General features: G+C 39.3%; 1 protein-coding gene across 2 annotated transcripts in view; it reads left to right on the forward strand.

Annotated features, from left to right (window-relative positions):
* The window catches only part of Aftph (aftiphilin), a 72,901-nt gene that overhangs the window by 16,115 nt on the left and 33,148 nt on the right, over positions 1-23,638 (forward strand). For both annotated transcript variants that reach the window (XM_036201365.1, XM_036201366.1), the window contains exon 2: positions 10,846-12,806. In XM_036201365.1, the coding sequence (XP_036057258.1) occupies positions 10,878-12,806 (1,929 nt within the window). In that variant the 5' untranslated portion in view covers positions 10,846-10,877. The remainder of the gene's footprint in view (positions 1-10,845; positions 12,807-23,638) is intronic.

The following is a 23,638-nucleotide window of genomic DNA, read 5'->3' on the forward strand; positions in this document are numbered from 1 at the left end:
TGACTCAGAGGCTGAATATAAATTATAAATGCTCAGCCAATAGCTCAGGCTTGTTACTAGCTAACTCTTACACTTAAATTAACCCATATTTCTATTTATGCTTTGCTATGTGGCAGTACCTTTATTAGCATGGCACGTTCACCTCCTTCTCCCTATGCATCTGGCTCAAGACCCTCTGGTTCTGCCCTTCTCCTTCCCATCATCCTTAGTTTGGTCACATCACCTATACTTCCTGCCTGGGTTCTGGCCAATCAGCATTTTATTAAACCAATTTGAGTGATAAATCTTTACAGTGTACAAAAGGATTATTCCACAGTATGTGTGGAGTCAGTTCTCTCCTTCCACCTTTATGTGGGTTCTAAGAATCAAACTCAGGTTGCCAGGCTAGAATGGAAAATGCTTTTACCTGCTGAGCTATCTCAGAGGCCCTCTTACTATGATTTTAATGCTCATTTTCTTGAGGACTTTTTTGTTTGTTTGTTCTTTTGAGACAGAGTCTCACTATGTAGCTCCAACTGGCCTGTAACTTACCATGTAGACCAGGCTGGGCTTGAATTCACAGAGATCCCCTTGCCTCTGCTTCTAGAGTGCTGGGATTAAAGGCCCATGCCACCATACCCAGCCTTCCTGATGACTTTCTATATGCTTATTGGCCATTTGGTTATCTTTTGTGAAATACCTATTCAAATATGTTGGATCTTTTTCTCCTGGGTTGTGTCACATTCACATGTAGGCAATTTTTGTCTTCTGGATGTGAGTTATTTGGCAATTTTGTGTGTTGCAAATATCTTTCACCAGGTAGGTGATGACTGCCTTTTGACTCTAGTATTCTTTTGATAAAGAGCAATGATACATTTTCATGTAGTACAAGTTATCAGGTCACCAGGCTTGCACAGCAACCCCCTGAGCTATCTTCCTGGCCCACCAAAATGGAATTTGGTGCATACCATCTAGATCATTTTGCTTTACCAAGTTGCCTAAACTAATATTCAAGGCCATCATCAACTTCTTCCCCAGCTTATCCAAAAATATACAGCTGAAATGTTGAAATCATTATTAACTTCATGTTATATTTTTCTGGTTCTTAATATTATAGAAAAATATGGAAGAGCAGGGAGGGGAACTGGTATGCTTCATATGGCAAGAAGCCATCTGTTTATGTCTGACACCAAAGTAAGACTCCAGAATATGATTAGAAGGAGAACTGTAAGGGAAATGTGTGTGAGGCCAGAGGACAGCATTGAGTATCTTCCTCAGTGAGATATCTTTTCTTTTCCTTTTCCCTCTTTGGTTTTTTAAGATAGGGTTTCTTAAGATAGGATTTCTCCGTGTAGTTTTGATGGCTGTCCTGGATCTCGCTCTGTAACCCAGTCTGGCCTCAAACTCACAGAGATCTGCCTGCCTCTGCCTCCGAGTGCTGGGATTAAAGGTGTGCAACCACTGCCACCCGGCCTCAGTGAGATATGTATATAGGGGCTTTGTTTTGTTTTAAGGCAGATTCTCTCACTGACCCTGGTGCTCCCTGAGTTGACTAGACTGGCTGGCCAGCACATCTGTCTCTACCTCCTCTGGGCTGGGATTAGAGTCATTTTAACCTGGCTCCAAATGCAGCTTCTCATGCCTGTGTGGCAAGCACCTCACTCCTGTTTCCTCTTCAGTGGTGTTGTGCTTCCAAGAGAAAGCTGTTAACACTGGTTTTTCTCCAGTTCCTTGTGTTTGATCAAATTCAATGGGTTTTTATTTTTCTTTTGCTTACCTTTTCTTTTCTTTTCTTTTTTTTAACGCAGGGTCTTGTGTAACCCAGGCTGACCTCAAACCTGCTGAGACCTTTAGAGTTATAGATGCAGTTGCTCTACCATTTTTTGAAAAATCAGTCTGTCCTCTGCTTACCACATTGTAATGGCAGTTTTGTGTTCTCATATGACCATTTGGCTTGAAATCAAGCCTTGCTATCTGGTAGTTTAATCGTTCTCCTTGAAAAACTATTTTTAAATAGCCCAGTGGTTTAAGCTGATTGTGGTCCCCTTTCTTTTTTCCGTCTTTTGCCTTCCTAAGCTCACTTTGCCTCTTAACTTTAAAGGTCTCAGCCTGCAGACTCAGTATTTTCTCTTTTCCTTGCCCATTTCAGACTTGAAGCCAGAAGGCCTTAAGTAAGTGCAGCTTCTCTTGGTGAAAGATTAATACCAAGATGTCTTTACACTGTATGCTCTGTTGCCCTGGCTGCCAGTCTGCAAGGTCCTCAGTCTGGCTGACTGAAGCTTGGGCTTCTGGATTGATCCTCTGACTCCTTTATATCACGCCTTTCCTAGTAAAACTTCCAGAAGCTATGCTCTGCCTTGCCTTTTTTTTTTTTTTTTTAACATGACAATTTAATTTTGTCTGCCAAGTGGGAATGTCTACACAGAGATACTGACATACAAATTCAGATAAAAGGTTTTACTTAAGTCTTTTTTTAAAAATTTTTGTATTGCTTATTCAGGACTCTCACATAATGTTCCCCATTGTGCTTACCTCCCAGTCTTCCCATGTCCACCCCACCCCCTCTTCTGTGACCCTCCTCCAAGAAAAAAGTTCATTTTGTGCTTGTCCATATATTCACTGGAGCATAGTCAAATTCCTAGTTTTGCCTTGCATTTTCAATTACTGTTCCTTAACCCCAATGACCTCTAACCTTATAAGGATGTGATTTCCCATGAAATACTTTTCTAAGTATAGCAGCCCTCCTTCTAAGATTCTTTTTTCCCTGTTTTGACTACTGTTGACATACTCTGTTTACTACCTGTAATGAGACTCTGTGTCAACTATTTGTATTTACTGTGGTTTCACTGTTCTCTGACTGCCAAGACAATACCCCCATGTGTTCACTTCCTTCTAAAATGTCTTGGAACAAGCTGGCATAAAAATAACAAGTGAAATGCCTCCCCTCTCCCCATTTACTTGCTCAGGTAATATACAGAAATTAGATGGCTGGTTGGAAAATTTTATGGTGCTGAGTAAGTCATCTGTTAGGAAGGATGAGGAGACAGTATGTATGCCAGGTAATGTTGGTTGTTTTATTAATCTTTACTCTTTTGGCTCTTTGGGAGGCCCACCACCCAGCTTCCAAATAAATCACATGGAGTTTTATTACTTATAAATACTTGGCCTTATCTTGGCTTGTTTCTAGCCACCTTTTCTTAAATTATCCCTTTTATCTTTTGCTTCTGGGCTTTTATCTGTCTCTATTCTGTATACCTTTCTTTGCTTCTTACTCTGTGGCTTGTTGTGTAGCTGGGTGGCTGGCCCCTGATGTCCTTCTCCCCTTGTTCTCTTGCCTCTTCTTTTTCTCTAATGTTATTCTCCATCTATATATTCTCTGTCTGCCAGCCCCACCTATCCTTTCTTCTGCCTTGCTATTGGCCATTCAGCTCTTTATTAGACCATCAGGTGTTTTAGACAGTCACAGTAACACAGCTTCACAGAATTAAACAAATGCAACATAAAAGAAAGCACAACATATCTTTATATCATTAAACAAATGTTCCACAGCATAAATAAATGTAACACATCTTAAAATAGTATTCCACAGAAAGGTACAGCATTGAAGTAGCTCATTTATCTTTCCATCACTGTTAAGCAGAAGCAGATATTAAAAACCTCATATTTTCAGTGTTTAACAGCAATGGGTTATGTAAATCAAATATAATTTTTAAATTGCTAAAATTGCTACTTTAATTTACATAAATCTTTTTTTTTTTTTTTTAAGTAGAGTTGACCTGGATACACCTAATTATCTGGGTATGTATAAACCTTCTCCACGTTGACTGGTTGGCTGATACTTAGAAGCAGTGGCATGATCTTTCTGAAAGTTTCTGAAGGACAAATGAGCCAGAGATCAGACCTGCTGGAGAGGAAATAGAGCAATGCTTGTTCTTTGAACAGGTGTCTGTGGGTTGAGAAGTATGGACATTTTGTAGTCTGAAAGGCCAGTCCAGTTTCTAACACCTAGAAAATGAGATACCTTGTCAAGATATGACAGGAAGGAAAACTGTGATTCCCTGTGTTGCTGCCTTGGTTGCAAGTGTCCTGGTTCAGATTTTTATGTTTATATTGACAACTGATTTTGAAAGAGGCCTGAACCAATTAATTGTTCCATTTTTCTTTTCTTTTGTTTGTTTGTTTGTTTGTTTTTCAAGACAAGGTTTCTTTGTGTAGCTTTGTGCCTTTCCTGGATCTCGCTCTGTAGACCAGGCTGGCCTCAAACTCTCAAAGATTTGCCTGCACCTGCCTCCCGAGTGCTGGGGTTAAAGGTGTGCGCCACCACTGCCTGCCCGGCTAATTGTTCCATTTTCAGACAGTGAAAGATTCTGTAAAAAACAGTAGTTTAGCTATAAGCAGTTTCTGCTGGAAAGATCATACATTGTTCTTTAAATATCAGGTATTGCTGGGCATGGTGCCTGATGTCTATATTCCTATCACATAGAAGAAGATTTAGGAAGGAGGATTGCCATGAATTAAGGCCAGCTTGAACTACGTAGCAAGGCAGTCTTTTTTTTTTTTTTTTTAAAGGTTTAACATAGGAAAGTAAAATGGTACACTCACTTCAAATTATCTTTGGCAGCTTTTAAAAACCTAAATATGCACTTACCATAGGTTTCAGCATCACACTCTTGGCATCTTACATTTCTAAAATACCTGTATATGGATGTTCTTAGCATCTTTATTATAATTCTGTTTAAAATAGAAAATACTAGAAACTACCCAAATGTTCTTCAGCAAGTAGGAGCTTGCACAATAGTACGTCTGTACAGTGGAATACTACTGAGCTGTGGACAGATGTGATCGCAGGATGAATCTCAAAGGTATTAGATGGAGTAAAAAGAAGTCGATGCCTAACACTCTGGAGCTGGAGCTGAAGGAAGATGCTCTAAGCGCAAGACTTTTCTAGGACACAGAGCAAATAATCCAAGTCCAGCCTTGACAACTTAGTGAGCCCTGCCTTAAAATAAAACGTGAAAGCTGATAAGATCTGTTGTAATGTTAAAAATATGCTAACCAGATTCTGATTTTGCTACTGTACAGATGTCACCGTCACTGGAAGCTAGCTTATAGGGTACATAGGACTTCATACTATTTTTACAACTTTTTAAAGTCTGTTATTTCAAATAAAATCTTTTAAAAAGAAAATATAGTGTACATTCATGTTCATGGAAGCATCATTGCAATAACTAAAAAGATGTGCCCAACCCAAGAATTGACTCACAAACTATGGCACATACATACAGTGGGGCATTATTTAGCTGAAGAAATGAACTCTGAGATAAGCTGCAAGAGATGGACTCTGGAGACTTTATGCTATGTAAAATAAGAATGAGGAATTACTGTTTGGTGAGTACAAAGGTGTTTTGGAAGATGAAGGACCATGTTTTTTTTTTTAAGATATATATATATATATATAGATAGATAGATAGATAGATAGATAGATAGATAGATAATGGGTATATAGTTTGTATAAGTAATACATTTATTTAAATATACCCTTTTTAAAAAAAAACCTGTGTTTTTTCTGCGTGTGTGTATGTGTACCACATGTGTGCCTGGTGCCTGAGGAAGTCCCAAGAGAAGGTGTCAGAACTGGAACTATGGATGGTTGTAAACCACTATGAGGGTCCTGGGAACAGAACCCAGGTCCTCTGCAAGGCCAGCCAGTGCTCTCAACTTTTGAACCATCTCTCCAGCCCCTTAATTTTTTTTAAAGATTTTTTTTTTTTTTGTATTTTATGTGTCTGTGTGTTTAATAGTATATGTGTGCAAGCGCCTGAGGAGGCTAGAAGAGGATGACAGATCCCCTGGAGCTAGTAAATGGTTGTGAGATACTCAACATGGGTGCTGGCAATTGAACTAGCCAGAGTTCTTAAATGCTGAGCCGTCTCTCTGACCTCCAATGTTTATTTATTATTTGTTCATTTTATTTATTTTCATTTTGAGAGTTGGGGGAATGATTCAGTGTATAAGACCTGCTCTACAAATTTGAGGCCCAGGTTTGAATTCCTAGCACCCACATAAAAAGCCAGGCATGACTATATGTGCCTATAACTCCAGTATTAGGGTGCAGAGACAGTCAGATCCCCCTGAGCTAGCTGGCCAGTCAGCCAGCCTAACTAAGAAGGTCAGCATCCAGTTCAGTGAAAGACAGTGTCTTAAGGCAGTGAGGTAGAGAGCAAAAGAGGAAGAAGGTACCCCATGTCCTGCTCTGGACTTGTGAGCATACACAGGCGTATGTACATGGGACACTAGACAAGAAAATGGCATTTGTGTGTGTCTTTTATTATTCTTTCTTTTAAAACTAACAGAAGGCTGGGTGATGGTGGCACACACCTTTGAACCTTGCACTCAGGAGGTAGAGGCAGATGGATCTCTGAGTTTGAGGCCAGCCTGGTCTATAGAGCAAGTTCCAGGACAGCCAGGGCTACACAGAAAAATCCTGTCTCAAAAAACAAACAAACAAACAAACAAACAAAAAACCCGCTAACAGAATCATCTGATTGCTGATGTAGTTATTTTCTCCTTATGGTGATTTCATAATGAAAAACATTGAAGATAAATATGCCACAATGGCTCCTTTTTCTGACTTGTACACTTCTATCATGTAAGGCTTAATGGCTGACCAGTCCTTGACCTTTAAGTCACTTTCAGTCTGTCTTTTAATTGGAGAATTAAGGCCATTTATATTCATGGTTATTGCTGAAAGTTATATACTACTAGCTCCTGTCATTTTGTTGTTTTTCTTCTGGTTACTTTGAATAATCTACACCCATTTCTTTTTCTCTAAATTCATATTAAACGTTTGATGGTGTATTGAATCAATCGTGTTTGATTTTTTTCTAATTCTCGTTGGCTTATTTTACTATCCTGGTGAGGCTTATTATTTCCCTCATGATTGTGTTGATCCTCCTCCTTTTTTGTGTATGGTTTAGAGGTCATGAATTTGGTTTAAACTTATCTTGGGAGGGCTCTATCTCACCTTTGATTCTGAAGGATAACCTACCTGCCTTGCTGGATCCAGTAATCTTAGTTGACTGATATTTTCTTTCAGGACTTGAAATACAGCATTCCACACCTTCTAACCTTTAGATCTCTGCTGATCATGTTGCTGTTATTCGCAAGGACCTCCTTTATAATTGACAACACTTCTTTTTTGTAGCTTTTAATATTCTTTGTACTGTACTTTCAGCAGTTTAACTATAACATGATATGGAGGGGTTTTCTTCAGAGTGTGTCTGCTTGAGATTCTAAATGTCTGTAAGGTTTGGGAATTTTCCTGCTAGTGTTTCCCTGAACAAGTTTTCTATGCTTTTTATTTTCATTTCTGTTCCTTTGTCTATACCAATTCATAATTTTGCTCGCTTACCTTTCTTAGGTCTTGTATTTCTATAGATTGTTTCTTAGTATGTCTGAACTGATAATTAGTCAACATTGTTTTTAAGTCCTGATGTGTTTGCTCCAGTTTCCTGGTGAGGCTTTCAGCTGAGTTACTTGTTTGATATGTTGAGCTTTTCATTTCTAAGAACTCTGCCTCTTTTTCAGAATTGACATGTTCTTTCAGATCCTCTATGACAATAATGCATAATAATTATTAATAGTGAGTATTTTATGTACTTCATTTTTTTTTTTTCAAGACAGGGTATCTCTGTAATAGTCCTGGCTGTCCTGGAACTTGCTTTGTAGACCAGGCTGGCCTGAAACTCATTGAGATTCACCTGGCTCTGCCTCCCAAGTGCTGGGATTAAAGGTGTGCACCACCAGCACCAGGTTTTACTTCATTCTTAAACTGACCCTGTCAGGGTTACTTTAATCCTTTGTGTGAAGACTAACAAATGAAACCTAATATTAAAAGCAAAAGGTTGAGGGCTGAAGAGGTGGCTCTTATTTTATTAATTAATTTATTATTATTGGTTTTTGAGACAGGGTTTTTCTGTGTAACCCTGGCTGTCCCAGAACTCACTCTGTAGACCAGGCTGGCCTCGAACTCACAGAGATCCACCTGGCTTTGCCTCCCAAGTGCTAGAATTAAAGGCGTGCACCATCATTGCCCAGCTTATTTTATTATTTTTAATTATTCCTTAATTTATTGAACTGTTTTATTCTCTTTGAGTTCACTGATCATTTTTTAAATTAATCTTTTAAATTATTTGCCCATAATTACATTTATTTCATACAGTATTTCATAGATTTAAATTTAGTTACTGGTGAGTTATGAATTTTTGTAGAAATACTGCCCTATTTATTCAAAATTGTTATGTTGTTCTGTGTTGGTATGTGAGCATCTGTTGGGAGGACTGTCTCTCACTTTTATGTGGGGTCTCCTTAGTGAGCAGCTTCTCCTGAGGCCTCAGTCCTCAGTACTGTGCAGCAGAGGAAAGCAGTTGTGGTAAGCAGTTGTCCTGCTGCGCTGGACCGCTCCCTTCCCTGCAGGACCTGTGGGTCTGCACTTGTGTCTCTCCCGTGGGCTGTTAGTGTCCTATTTACTTTTCATCTGGACTGTGTTCTTTCTTTCTCCTTCTCCGCCCTCTTTCGTCTTTTTTAGGCAGGCTCTGACTATGTGTCCCCAGTGGGTCTGGAACTTCCTATGTAGTCTGTTCTGGCCTCAAACTTGGAATCCCTCTACAACCTTCTACATGCTTGGATTGCAGGTGTGAGCCACCAGGCCTGACATTGTCAGTGCTTTCTGGACTCCTAGAGTTCTTTCTTTCTCCAAATATACTTGTCCTTTCTCATTCACAGAGCTCTGCACAAATAGTTTATCATCTTCTCCCTGCCCAACCTTTGCTTCTTAAAATGTATTCATTTTATATTATGTATGAGTGTTTTGCCCAAATGTTTTGCTTACATGCATGGGTTTGTGCTTGGTGCCCAAGGATATCAGAAGAATGCGTCAGATCCCCTGGAACTGCAGTTATGGCTGGTTGGAAACCACCATGTGGGTGCTGGGAATTGAACCTGGGTCCTCTGCAAGAGCAGCAAGTGCTTTTAACTGCTAAGCCATCTCTTCAGACCCTAATCTTTGCTTTTAATATTAGGTCTCACTTGTTGGCCTTCACACAAAGGATCACAATAACCCTGGCAGGTTTAGTTTAAGAATTAAGTATATAAAATACTATAAATTAATGAGTATGGGAAAGCATATCCAAAAATTTTACTTTGATCTTTAAATTATACAGCAAAATAAGTTTTAAATTTATTTTAATGTTCTTTTTAAGTACAGAAGTAGAGGATGATTAAAGTGAATGCATATTAACTCTTAAGCTTGTATGATAGCAAAATGAAGAAAATTGCAAATGAGAAGATGGCAAATTGATTTGTTATTATAAAAGTGAATTTGAGAAAGTAATTTTTCAGGTTTTAAAAGGTGACGTTGGACATACCATATGACCCAGCGTTCATATTACTGGGAGCTGTGTCTCAGAGAAATGAAAACTTAGGTTCGCAGAGCAATCTGCACATGTTCAGTATGTGTCTTGCTCTTGTCAACCTATGATAAGGTTATGACAGTATAGCCCATGATAAGTCAAGAAACATCGATACTGTAGTTGTTGGCTGCATGCACACCACTGGGGGGACCTAGGTAGAGTATGTGTGGAAGAACCCTACAATTTTCATAACATCTTCTGAGCCTTGAACTAATTCAGAATGAAAAGTTATCCAAAAGCCAACTTGGGCCAGAGAAAGAGAGAGACAGACAGACAGACAGACAGACACACAAGCATGGAGTCTCCAGTAAATTCGAACAATAATTTTTAAAAGATAGGAGAGTACCTGAGAGAAAATTTTGTGGATGTACTTTAAAAAAAAAAAAAAAAAAAAAAAAATTTATTTATTTATTTATTTATTTATTTATTTATTTATTTATTTATTATGTGTGCAGTGAGTATTCTGTCTGCAGGCCAGAAGAGGGCACCAGATCTCATTGTAGATGGTTGTAAGCCACCATGTGGTTTTTGGGAAATGAACTCTGGAAAGAACAGCCAGTGCTCTTAACCTCTGAGCCATCTCTCCAGCCCCAAGGTGTACTTTTATATGTTTAAGATTCTCTGAAATCACAGCCTGTGGTGGAGACACACATCTGTAATCCCAGCACTTGGGAGGCAGACCAGGAGGATCTCTGAGTTTGAGGCCAGCCTAGTCTACAGAAGTTTGCTAGGACAGCCAGACAGAGATACCCAGTCTTGGAAAAAAAGGAAGAAAAGAAAAAGATTCTCTGAAATCCCAAAATTTCATTGTTCTGCCAGATGTCCCCAGTACTAAATGCTAAAGATAAAATAAAATAAAATAAAAAACAATAGATCAAACTATGCAATTCACCCAAGAGAAAAGTAGTTCTTGCCAAAACACAAGAACCTAAATTCTATCACCAGAATGCAAGGGTTAAAAAAAAAAAAAAAAAAAAAAAAGTTGGTTGGAGGTGGAAACAGGTGTTCCTGAGGCTGGCCAGGTAGCCTAGCCTACTTGGCAAGTTCCAGACCAGTGAGAGACCAGGTCTCAAAAACAAAACCGTGAATGGAATTAGTCTGAGCAACAATTCGTGATTTGCACCCAAAGACACACGTGTACCTGTAATTATACACATGTATATGCACACACCCACATACATATACACAGAACAGAACAGTAATTTTCATTGTATTTTGAGATTAATGCCCAGGTTAACTAGCTATGTATCTGAGGGTGGCCTTGATCCTCCTACGTGTACTTCCTGTTACCATGCCCAAATAACTTTGTACTGTTTTAAAGTAGCTTGACAAACCTTGTTATAGCTAATCTGTCTTCTCAACAACAACAAAAAATGCTTTTTCTTTCTTTTTTAAGGCATAAATTAATTATTGGAAAGCTGCTAAACAATGGAGCCAGACATCATTCGAATGTACTCTTCATCTCCCCCACCACTAGACAATGGAGCAGAGGATGATGATGAGGATGAATTTGGAGAATTTGGTGGATTTTCAGAAGTCAGCCCTTCTGGTGTAGGGTTTGTTGATTTTGATGCACCAGATTATACTCGTCCTAAGGAAGACTTTGTACCTTCAAACCATTTTATGCCAATTCATGATTATTCAGAAAATGTAGATAGCCTTACAAGCTTTAAGTCCATTAAAAATGGTAATGATAAGGATATCACTGCTGAACTTTCTACTCCTGTGAAAAGTCAATCTGATGTTGTACTTTCTACCACCAGCAAAGAAATGATTCCATCTGAAACTTTAGATACTTCCATCGACAGCATGGAAAACCTCGGAGATTTACATAAAGTAGTCTTGCAGGGACCAAACATTGGACAACCCAGGAGTTTCTCTCCAGGAGATTTTAGAACTGATACGAACATTGTTCATCAAACCAAGCAGTTAGAGAGCTGCAACGGTGAAAAGCCTCCTTGTCTGGAAATTCTAACAAATGGGTTTGCAGGTTTAGAAACTGTAAATCCTCAGGGAACAGATGACCTGGACAACATGGCTGAGTCAAAGGGATTGAAGCCTCTTAGCTCTTGTGGCACTGAGTGTGGTTTAGACTCAGCAGGTATTCCTGCTAAGGAATTTGCAGATTTTGCTGCATTTTCCCAAACAGAAAGGATACAACTAGAAGAAATAGAATGTGCAGCTTTAAATGATGGTGATGCTCTGGCCATTCAGGAAAACAGCAGAATCAACAGAGTCAATGAACTGAATTCTATGAAGGATGTGTCTTTGGGTAGAAGCTTTGAGGATAAAGGAGTTACTGATGTAGAACATCAGGTCTGTGTTTCAGAAGTTCATGTAATAACTGATAGAAGTTTCAGTGTTGAAAAACAAGGCCTTCAAACGCTGCAGCAGGACGAATTTTTAAATTCAAGAATTCAGTCTGAGGCTTGGAGCCTGATAGACTCAACTGAAAATTCAGAAGCCATTAGGAGGGACCAGTGTAAAACTGAGGGAAATGATTTATTTGCTTCTAAATGTGCTGACCTATGCATGGATTCTATTAAAACTTCTGATGTTAATGAAGTTGATTCTTCCAAAGAAGAAAATAGAAAGTTTACTAATTCCCAAATCCCAAACCTTGATCCCACAGAAGAAAATACTTTAGATGATCCGACTGCAAGCATAAAAACTGGTGACAGTGGTAGCGACTTTGTGACTTGCCATGACACCAATGAGGGTGATTTTGGTGACTTTGGTACAGCCGGTGGCACCACTCCGCCTTTTGTTGCTAGTACTCAAGATTCAATGAGTGATGTCACTTTTGAAGAGTCCTCAGAGCATTTTCTACATTTTAGTGAACCAGGTGATGATTTTGGGGAATTTGAGGATACAAATGCTGTTTCTTGCCCAGAGGAAATGATATTTGCTGAATCTGACCTAAAACAGACATCTGGTAGTTTATCAGAGGAAGATCAGTTGGCAGGAAAGTCTGTTGGAAAAGACAGTAAACCTGACTCAAAACTGGAAAATGGTCAAGATGGTGAATTTGGAGATTTTGATTCTGTGCCAAATACTCAAGACAGTGGTAGTGTTTTTCAAGACTCGGATGATTTTGCAGACTTCAGTTCAGCTGGTCCTAGCCAAGCTGTAGATTGGAATGCTTTTGAGGATGAACAAAAAGATGGTTCTTCTTGGGCTGCCTTTGGAGACCAGCAGGCTACAGAATCCCATCATCGAAAGGAAGTCTGGCAGTCACATAGGACAGATGAAAATGTTGATACTCTGGGAACCCCTAAGATGCACAGTGTCTCTTTTGCAACTTCCAAAGGAACAGTTGCTAGTGGCCATTTGCAGGATTCGGCCACTTCAGTTCAGGTATTTACTAATTTCCTCTGTTTGTATAACCTTTTGGTTGCCAGGGAGACTTCTAATACAGCTTAAAAAACTGAGTACCTGCTAAAGGGTGTCTGTGTGACATATTTGCTGGCCTGATCTATAGATGAGTTAGAGTTTTCTTTGAAAAATTGTAAGATTGCTATCATGCAATTTATCATGCTTCTTAGATAACAGAAATTTATCAATTTAAATTATTCATTAAAAATGTTTGCTTTAAATGTTAGCCATTTTCCTTTGGTTTTTATCGATACAGTAATTTTTTTAAAAAAAAGACTTTACTTTAGAGGTTAAAAAAAAGTCAGTTAACTATGTCTCATAAAAATTATTAAAGGGGGGCTGGAGAGATGGCTCAGTGGTTAAGAGCACTGGCTGCTCTCCCAGAGGACCCGGGTTCAATTCCCAGCACCCACATGTCAGCTCACAACTGTCTCCAACTCCAGTTCCAGGGGATCTGACACTTTCATACCAATGCACATAAAATAAAGTTAAATAAATTATAAAAAAATTATTAAAGTACAGTTTTGATTACAGGAGAGAGCTAATGGGATTTGAAACCTCGTGATTTAACAGCCACAAAAAGATCTGGCATGAGATAAATTTAGATTTAGCCCTAGAAGGAGAAGTGACTGTGGATTAACTTATTGTGGTTATAGTAATTTATTTATAGCTTCTTGCTTGTGTGTATATGTTTTGTTTTGTTTATAACTATTCTTAGGGAGATGTATCAGGGAGAATATTTTTACTACTCAGCACCTGTGTGCACCTGGTTCATACTCTTTCAGAAGAGATTCATTAATATTTATTTTGATCTAAAACAGCCCCTATAGATGTAGCTTGATCTCATTGTTTCCTAGTCCTGAGTTGTACTCTGTACTAATTTTTATGATTACTCAGCCCAAGTGGTGAGGAAAGGGCCATTCTCTTGAGGAAAAAAGTCACTTCTTTAGAGCGGTGACTGATGGGGGACATCTTCTCCATAGGGTGTTTTTAATATTAGTGTGGGCTGCTATTTTTCCTGTTGTCGTTTGCTTCGAAAACCATTTTTAACTGGAAGTATCTGAAGTCTGTTAATTGAAATAATTCCACTTCATGCTTTGATGGCTTTGATACATGTGGTATGACCAGTTTGTACTCACAGCTCCTCACTTTTCATTGGCTTTGAGTGTCTGAATAGTTTGTTTGCTAATTTAGTTATTGCACAGCTCAGCTAATGTGCAGTGTTACTATTTAATAATTTATTATTGAGGAAAGAGCCTTATAATTTTAACGACAGATTAACTAACTAATACACAATGGAGACTGTTGGTCTGACCTCTCCCGTTCCCTGTTTAGTTCCAGTGCAGTAAAGTGTAAGATGACAGTGGTGTTAGATGACCTTTAGTTGTAGCCTTAGAACTTTTAACAGCATCAGAGAATGAGGTTTTAAAAGGTTGGCCATTTCAACTGGAAATTTCTTACACGACACATGGTGAGTTTATTTATATATAATCTAATAATTGAATACACACACACACACACACACAATCATATGTGGGTTTCATTGGAATATGACGTGTGATTTTGCATCTTGACAGCCTCTTGAAAGCTTTATGGTTTGGGATAATGAGTGGAAAATGTGCAGAAAGAGAATTCTGTGTTTAAATAAAAGATAAACTGCATAGAGATGGCAAAAATACTTATTAAAACTTGCTGAGGTCTTTTGAGCCAGGCTTCACACTTTTATTATTGGGGAATGGGGCATGCAGAATTTCAGTGGTAGATGTAGAGTGGGGAATGAACTACTGAGAACAGTCTGCAAAGAAAGCCGAGGAGGGAGAATAGATGAGCTGCTAGCAGACTGAGTCAGGAGTGCATCCAGATTAAACAGTGACTTTCTTGGCCTGCTGTTCTGAAGGAAACTGGCCTGGACTTTTCTCCCTGGACTTGAAATGTACATTAGTCCTAATCTTGCCCTTTGAGAGAGGATTATGTTCGTTAATGTTTCTCTTAAACTGTCTCCTGGCTGCAGCAGGCTCCTTCCTAGTCTCCTCAGTGCTGGGCTGCAGGCAGGAGCCGCCACACCTGCCAGGAGTGGTGATTGAATGAATGGCCTAGAAGCCTTTTCGGCAGAAGAGTTTGCAGCATAAGCATTAGTTTGCCCCTGAGCTTTTGTAAAACTAAATATTACTCAGAATGTCACTTGAGAATCTAGGGCATTGGTAAATACTAAGGTTTTTCTTCTGGAAGGGAGGCCATGAAGTTACTTTCTGTTAGTGGCCATCCAGCTGTTATTACTGAACAAGGTTACTAGATGAATTTTGAGACCTTTAAGAATGAAGGATGTCAGGTTGGAAAATGGCTCAGCACCTGAGAGAGCAGCTCTTCTGGAGGACACAGATTCAGTCCCCAGCGTCCATGCCCAGTGACTCACAACTGCTGGAACTCCAGCTCCACAGGGCTCCCACTCCTTGGGCACCTGCACATATGTACACATGCCCACACAGACACAGAATTAAAAGTAAAAAAAATAGGGTTGGAGAGATGGCTCAGCCGAAGAGCACTGTTGCTTTTTCCAGAGGACCTAGGTTCAATTCCCAGCAACCACATGGCTGCTTATAGCTGTCTGTCACTCTAGTTCCAGGGGACCTGACACCCTCACACAGACAGGCAAAGCACCAATGAACACGAAATAAAAATAAGTAAATCTTTTTCAAAAAAATAAAATAAAAATAAATTTTTAAAACTTAAGGATGGGGCTGGAGAAATGGCTTAGCAGTTAAGAGCACTTGTTGCTCTTGTAGAGGATGCAGGTTCAGTTCCCAGAACCTACATGGTAGCTTCACAACCGTCTATAACTCCACGTCCAGGGACTCAGTGCCCTCTTCTGAATTCCACTGGTACCAGGTATGCACATGTTGCACATAAATAAATGCAGGCAAAACATTCATACAGATAAAATAAAGCTTTAAAATTTTAAATAAGTGAAAGTTAATGGTGTGGGTGGCAGGTCTTTCATACTGCCATGCCACTGCCCTTTGCAAGTATACTAAAACTCTTACCTATTAAAACAGTTAAAGATGTAACAAAAGGAAAAGGGTGGTGACAATGTTGTGGCAGTTTGAGATAAAGTTACTAGTATTTCTCTAGAAAGTCAGCATTCTCAAGCTGAATATAGCAGATCTTTTTCTTCTGTAATCATCTGCCCAAGATCATGCATGTTTCACTTTTCATACACATTTGAATTTGTGGCTGGAAATAGAAGCATCAAAATAAAGGAATTAAGGCTGTATGTGATAGCTCATTCCAGTAACCCCAATACCTTGGAGGCTAAGACTGGAGGTTAGGGGAGGGGTGGATGTCAAGGCATGCTTGAGCTCTATAGAGCTCCAGGCCAGCTTCAACTTCATAGTGAACCCATCTCAAAAACAAACAGAGCTGGAGAGATGGCTCAGTAATTAAGAGCACTCACTGCTCTTCCAAAGATCCTGAGTCCCATTCCCAGCACCCACAAGGCAGCTCTTCTGATGCCCTCTTCTGGTGTGCACATGTACATGCAGACAAAGTATCCGGATACATAACTACATAGATAAGTAAATCTTAAAAAACAAATAGTGAGACTTAAGACCTTGGCCTTTTAGGTCTGTTTACTGAGGATTTGGTTGAATTGTATTTCTTTTTTACTGCCCCCTCAGAAAATTTGGCATTCTGGCCTTTAACACTAAGTAGAAGTATTGTGTTAGATTTGTCCAGAAACTGTACAGAGAGAACTGATCATCTTTTCAGAGCATGGTAAATATTACAGTGGCTACTCTTTTTATAGTTTGAAATTAGGGATTGATAAGTATACAAGCATAGCTGTATTTGATATCTTAACTTAATATTTAATGATGGTAAGGCATAAAGTATCCTCTGAAGTGGAAGATTAAATTTCTTTAAATTTCTTCTACATAAGACGTAGTGTTACCAATAGCGAAACTATTGCAATAGAAAAACCAGGATTTTATCATAAGCAAGAAAGAAAAAAAATAATTGGAAATAAGCTGAGGAGATTTTAACAGGCGCCTTAAATACAAGATACTTTAACAAGATGTGCATTTCCGTGGCAGAAGAACCAAGTCTAAAATCCCAGGGGCCAGTGCCGCTCGTGCCTCTGAGAAGCTAGCTGCACTTGCAGTACACTAAACTCTCTGAGTTTTGTTTGTTTTTGCAATACTGAGGATTCAAAGTAGGACCTTGTCTGTGCTAGGGATCATTCTACCACTGAGCCACACCCCCAGCCCCATATACCCTTTTAATATTTATGAAATAGAGATGTTTCATGTAAGGAGAGACACAGAGAGAGACACAGAGGAAGAGAGAACCAAATAGGGTATGTGTAAGAGAAAGAGGGGAGGCGGGAGGGAAAAGGAATAAATAAATATATAATAGAAATATTTGCTAGAAATTAAGGAGCTCAAAATACATACTAAGCTGGAGACCATGGAAACTGTAGTTTTGGTGTGAATTTGAAGGCCTGAAAACCAGGAAAAACAGTATGTGTGTTCCAGAAATACAATTCAAGTAAGAAGACAGGGAAACTGGTATCTTTAGACAGAAACTCCCTGGTTCTCAGATTCTGTGTTTTCTTCTATCCAGGTCTTTACTTGGATGCAGCCCTCCTATCTTAGGGAAGGCAGCCTGTTTTAGTCAGTTTATCAGCTTCTATATTAAATTTCACCTAGAAATATCCTCATATTTGACCAAATATCTGAGCATCTGATGGCCTCATCAAGTTGATGTACCAAATTAACAGTGAGTGAACATATCCTTCAGGATGTTTGGAACACTTATAACCTGTTCGTGGCTAAGTCGTACCATAAGGTAATTAGGTATATTAGGTAATATGTGTGGCTTATTTGCATCAGTAAACAAGATGAAATGGCTACCTACATAACCCCAGGGCTCTGGTCCCCTGCCTGCAGACAGATAGGACAGTAGTGACAATGAGTCATACATTGTAGCCCTAATTTTCCTCTGGTCCTGCCTGGCCTGGCAGTCCCGCAGCTGCTTATAAAATAATCATTCAGAGACTTATATGAATTACCAATTGTATGGACTATGGCAGGCTTCTTGCTAGCTAGCTCTTATAACTTAACCCATTTCTATTAATCCATAATGTGCCATATGGCCATGGCATTACCAGTCTGCTGGCATCTTGCTGCTCCTTTGGCAGCTGTTGGCAGCTCCTCTCTACTCTCTTTTCTTCTCTCCATATCTCTGCTTGGATGGCCCAGCTACCTCTAAGCTGCCTTGCCATAGGCCAAAACAGCTTTGTTTAGTAGACAATGGGAGCAACACATATTCACAGCATACAGAAAGATATCTCATAGCAATACATGATGCTTTATCCTCTTTGATGAATTAAACTTGCAATTGATTAATCATTTTCACTTTTTCAGAAGTCAGTTTGGTTTAAAAATATAATTATAGAGACATTCAAGGTAATGAAGGACTCTGATAGCAAATTCTATATGAGAAATGAGAAAACTGGAGAAGATAGAGAATAAAACAGTGGTATAGCCGGGCCCACATTGTGACTTTTGTGCAAGTCCCTTCCCCATAAAAAAATGCTTAAAATTCTCTTCTGTAACTTGAAATAACAATGAGTTTATTCTTAAATGTAAACATAATACTGCATAATAATATTAGATCTCAAAACATTTTCATGGACTCCAATAAATCTTGTGGGCCCTAATAACAGTTAATAAGAGTTGTGCCGTCTGTCCACTTTAGCTCTAAACATAGGCTAGAGACTAAAAGCAAGTCTCTGTAGTGGTGCTGCTAGATTGGATCCAAGCATTTAGACTAACTTCCCTTACGCAACTTGCCTATCTCATGACTGACATGGTAAAAGGACTGGAGAGATGCTGTTAGTAAAGTGCTTGTAATCCCAGCACTGGCTGGGAGAGGGAGGTGGAGAGACAGTTAGGTCCCCGGATCTCCATAGCCAGCCAGCCTAGCCAAATCCTCGAGCTCCAGATGCAATAAGACCCTGTCTCAGCAAGCAAAGTGGAGAATAATTGAGAAAGAAAGAAACTCAAGGTCAGCCTATGGCCTACACATGCACATACACACACACACACACACACACACACACACACACACACACACACACAAAGATTTAGAGAATAGTAGTAACTTGAAAATTTAGAGAATAGTAGTACTTGAAAATGCTTGAGGTTGAAGTTGTACTTACAACGGTACTTAGCTCATTGATTTTGTATACAGGAAGTGCTCAGTAAACGTTAGCGGTTTTCGAGGTTGGGTGCTGAGGAGGTTGAATAACCTCAAAAACAAACTGTTTAGAAAATGGCTGTAAGTAGCTAGAGAGATGGTTCAGCTGTTAAGAGCATTTGCTGAAGGTCTGGAGAGATGGGCAAGTAGTTGAAGACATTTGGTCCTCTTGGAGAGGACCCCGGTTTGGATTCCAGCACCATTTGTCTGTAATACCAGTTTCAGGGATCCAGTGCCCTCTTCTTATTTCTGAGGGCACTGGGCATAGACATGGTACATGTACGTGCATACAAGCAAAACATTTACACACATAAAATATATGGTGACATACACCTGTAGCCCCAACATTTGGGAGGCAGAGGCAGCCGGATCTGAATTCAAGGCCAGTCTAGTCTTGGTTTTCTAAGACATCCAAGGCCACCAAGAAACCCTGTCTCAAAAAAGAAAAAAATCAGGGCAGTGGTGGTGCACACCTTTGATCCCAGTACTCAGAACGCAGGGGCAAGCGGGTTTCTCTAAGTTCAAGGACAGCCTGTTCTTCATACAGATCGAGTTTCTAAGGACAGCCAAGGCTACACAGAGAAACCCTGTCTTGAGAAACAAAAAAAGAACCAAAAAAAGGAAGTACTTGCTGCTCTGGCAGAGTTTGGTTCTTAGTACCCACATCAGGTGGTTCAACCACCTGCACCCCCATACATACACATAGACACGCACCTAAGCATGAGTAAATATTTTTGGGGGTAAAAAAGGTCTTCCTTCATAGGTATAGGAAATAGTGTTAATAATTAGATTAAGAATGGAAAGGAAAAGAGAGACAAATCAGGATTGCAAGAGTTTAACTCCAGTTCGGGTTGTTAGCAGTGTACTAGCCTTCTAAGTTACTCAAAGCAAATCTCCCGTTCTCAGATTAGTTTTCTCCAATAGGTACATTTCTGAATAAAAGTTAGCAGGCACCTTTAATTCATAGCATTGGAAACCAAAAGGGAAAATTAAAAGAGACTCCAACACTGCATTTGAAGAGCATTTGATTTTTCAACCATACCTTTTATTAAAGCCCCAGTTCTTAACATGTTTAATGGCCAAATATGCTACTGTATGCCAGGCTTAGAACTAGTACATGTGGGAAATGGGATGCTATAACTGAGTTACATAAGTGGGTTAGAATTTAGCTAACCAACCACCAGTTTTCTTGTTCCATCCAGTATATCATCGTCACCCTAGTCTAATGCTAGAAATGTTTGAAAGATACATACAAATCAGGAAAACGCATGCTTTGTTGCAGAGAATGTAGCCTTTGGAGCCAGATCTGGATAAAATCCTTGTTCTTTTAGCATACTAGCAATAAGATTAGTTAATTATCGCAAGCTCTCTGAGCTTCGGTTTGTTTATAACATGGAGATAATAACCCCTACCTGATGGTGTTTCTTTTTTAAATGGTTTTAGTTTTTTGTTTTTTTCCTTTTTTTTTTTTTTTTTTTTTTTTTTTCTGCAACTGAGGACCGAACCCAAGGGCCTTGCGCTTGCTAGGCAAGCACTCTACCACTGAGCTAAATCACAAACCCCGGTTTTAGTTTTTGATACTATAATGTAATTACATCACTTCTCCCTTCCCTTCCCGTCCCCCAAACCCTTCCATATTACCTGTCTTTGTTCTCTTTTAAATCCATGACCTCTGGTTTCATTGATTGCTGTTACATACATATATGTATATACATACACATTCCTAAATTCATAAATACAACCTGCTCAGTTTGTAATATGTTCCTTGTATGTGTGTGTTCAGAGCTGACCATTTGGTATCGTATAACCAATTGGTGTGCTCTTCCTTAAGGAAGATGATGTCTCCCACTCTCAGCATTCCTTAGTTGCCTGTAGTTGTGTTGTTGTTGTTGTTGTTGTTGTTGTTTTTGAAGGGTTCAGGCCTCATGTCACTGACACCACCCCACCTCTGGGTTAGGCAGTCGTATTTAAGACTTAATGAGTGTAGTTTTTGACATTACTAGGAGACGCAATCTCACAGCAAACTCCCTCATCTCTGGCTCTTAAAATCTCTCCACCCCCTCTTCCATAATATTCCCTGAACCTTAGCTGCTGGAGTTGCTTTGTAAATGTACCCATCGGAACTAGACTCTAGATTACATTTAGATAGATTGTTGCAAAGAGGAGTAAGATAATACAAAGACTTGTGGGTATAAGGACAAATATTTAGAATGTAGTTAGTGATTATTCTGGTTTAGTAAAGTGTTGGTTGTAGGTTCTCATCCACAACCCATGTCTTTACTATCCCTGAGTACTTGACTAGGTTTCTAGTAACAAACATGACCTCCCTCTTGTTAGGTGGGACATAAGTCCAATTAGAGAGCTGTTGATTACTGCCAAGGTATATGTGCCACTACACTATTCCTTTGGGATATTGTGCCATGCTGGTCATTGATGTCATTCAATGGTAGCATAGTTGGGTAGGACTGTGGGTTGCTTCTCCCCTTTGGAAGTTTGTATAGTGCCTTCTGGTACCATGAAAGCTAGTTCTCAGGGAGGAGGCATTTCAGGTCGGTTCCAGCTTAAGGGCCTCTAGGCCCTACATCTGAAATGTATGGTGTTTTCAGCAATAAAAACTTAATGTTCTACCTCTGGAGGACAAACAAGGACAATTGCAATAAATAGCCTATAATAAATAGCCTGTAAGGGAGTCTCTTGGACAAATCTGACCAACAACTCAAAACAGGGCTTCTCTGCCTAGTGTTGGCATTTTTGTTTGATGGTCTTTGGCTCTTTGGTGTAGCATTGCTAGCCTGGAAGAGAAAATATCATTTAAACTATATAAGCATATTTATACACAGACTTACATATATTATAGAGCTATTTTTAGGTAGATGGTATGACTCTGATTTTTTTAAGACATCACTACTGTTATTTTACCCTCCTCTGTATTTATCTCTCCCTCCCCATCCCTAATTACAGCCCCTTCTGTTCCCCACCCTGATATTCCCCTCTCTGTTGCTCTCTAATCCTCCTCTCCCGGCCATTTTACTTTCCTGGTTTCTCACATCTAAAGAGTTGGAGCTAGGAGCCTCCAATGACAGAGAACATGTGACATTTGTCTTTCTGGATCTGGATTACCTCACTCAATAGGATATTTTCTAGGTCCCCATTTATCTGTAAAGTTCATGGCTTCTTTTTTCTGTATAGCTGAATATTATTCCGTTGTGTATATGTACCACATTTTCATTTTTCATTCATTGGTTGAAGGGCATTTAGGCTGTTTCCGTTTCTTAGCTATGGTAAGTAGAGCAGCAGTTGAACACGGCTGAGCCATTGTCTGTGGAGCAGGACATCGAGTCCTTTGAGGATATGCCAAGGAGTGGTTTAGCTGGGTTATATGCTAGATTTATTTGTAGCTTTTTGAGAATTCTCCACACTGATTTCTAGAATGGCTAGACCAGTTTGCAAGCTGGTGGGATTTCTTTTAAAAGATTTATCATATAATACATTTCCAACATCAAACATAGCATAATACATAAAATACATTCAGCTGTTGTTGCTAGTATATATTGTTATTAGATCAACATGCCAACCTTTACATGTGAAAGATTTAGATAGCTTGCAATAAGAAACTTTTGTAAGTACAACAGTCTTAAATCAAAATGAAGTACAATTTAAAATCTCACATAAATTAATTTAGTTATCCTCTTTCCAGCTGTATTCAGAGTTTAAGAATTAAAGTCATAGTCTGTCCCTTCAAAGCCCCTATAATTTTTAGAAGCTCGAATTAAAACTGCTTTCATGGTCAGACAGTGGTTGCTCATGCCTTTAGTCCCTGTACTCAGGAGGCAGAGACAGGTAGATCTCTGAGTTAGAGACCAGCCTGTCTATAGCGTCGAGTTCCAGGACAGTCAGGGGTACACAGAGAAACCCTGCCTCAAAAAAAAAAAAAAAGAAAAGGGGGGGAAAAATAACTGCTTTCACGACAACAAATACAGTGATTGGAAGTTGAAATTCAGTCTTCCCACTTAATATTTATGTGCCTTTGTGACTGTAGGCAAGTTAATGTAACTTTGCTAAGCTCCATTTTTCTCATCTAGAAAGAGGATTATCATACTGTTACTTCTGGAGCTGGAGAAATGGCTCAGTAGTTAGGAGCACTTGCTGCTTCTACAGAGGATCTAGGTTTGGCTCTCAGCACCCACATCACATGGCTTACAAACAGCTGTAACCCCAGGCAGTTGCATGCACGTGGTACATACACATACGTAACTCCAGCACACAATAAATAAACAATATGTAATTACTTCCAAAATGCTTCTATGCCTTAAATGAGCCAATATTTGTAAAGCATGTAGAATGATGTCTGGCACATGGCAAGTACGATGTAACTATGATTTATTAAACAAAAACTGTAATGTATTATATCAGGCCTCTTCAGTGTCTGTGTTCAGAGAATGAATACCTTTGGTCTTCTGCTAAATTTAGTTCTTCAGTTTTCTGAACTGGGTTGTTATAGGTGGAGTTTTCCTGTCCTGTAGCCATTCTCAAATAAATACACCGAGGCTTATATAAAT

Source organism: Onychomys torridus, chromosome 10 (genome assembly GCF_903995425.1).
Source record: "Onychomys torridus chromosome 10, mOncTor1.1, whole genome shotgun sequence".
Lineage (NCBI taxonomy): Eukaryota > Metazoa > Chordata > Mammalia > Rodentia > Cricetidae > Onychomys > Onychomys torridus.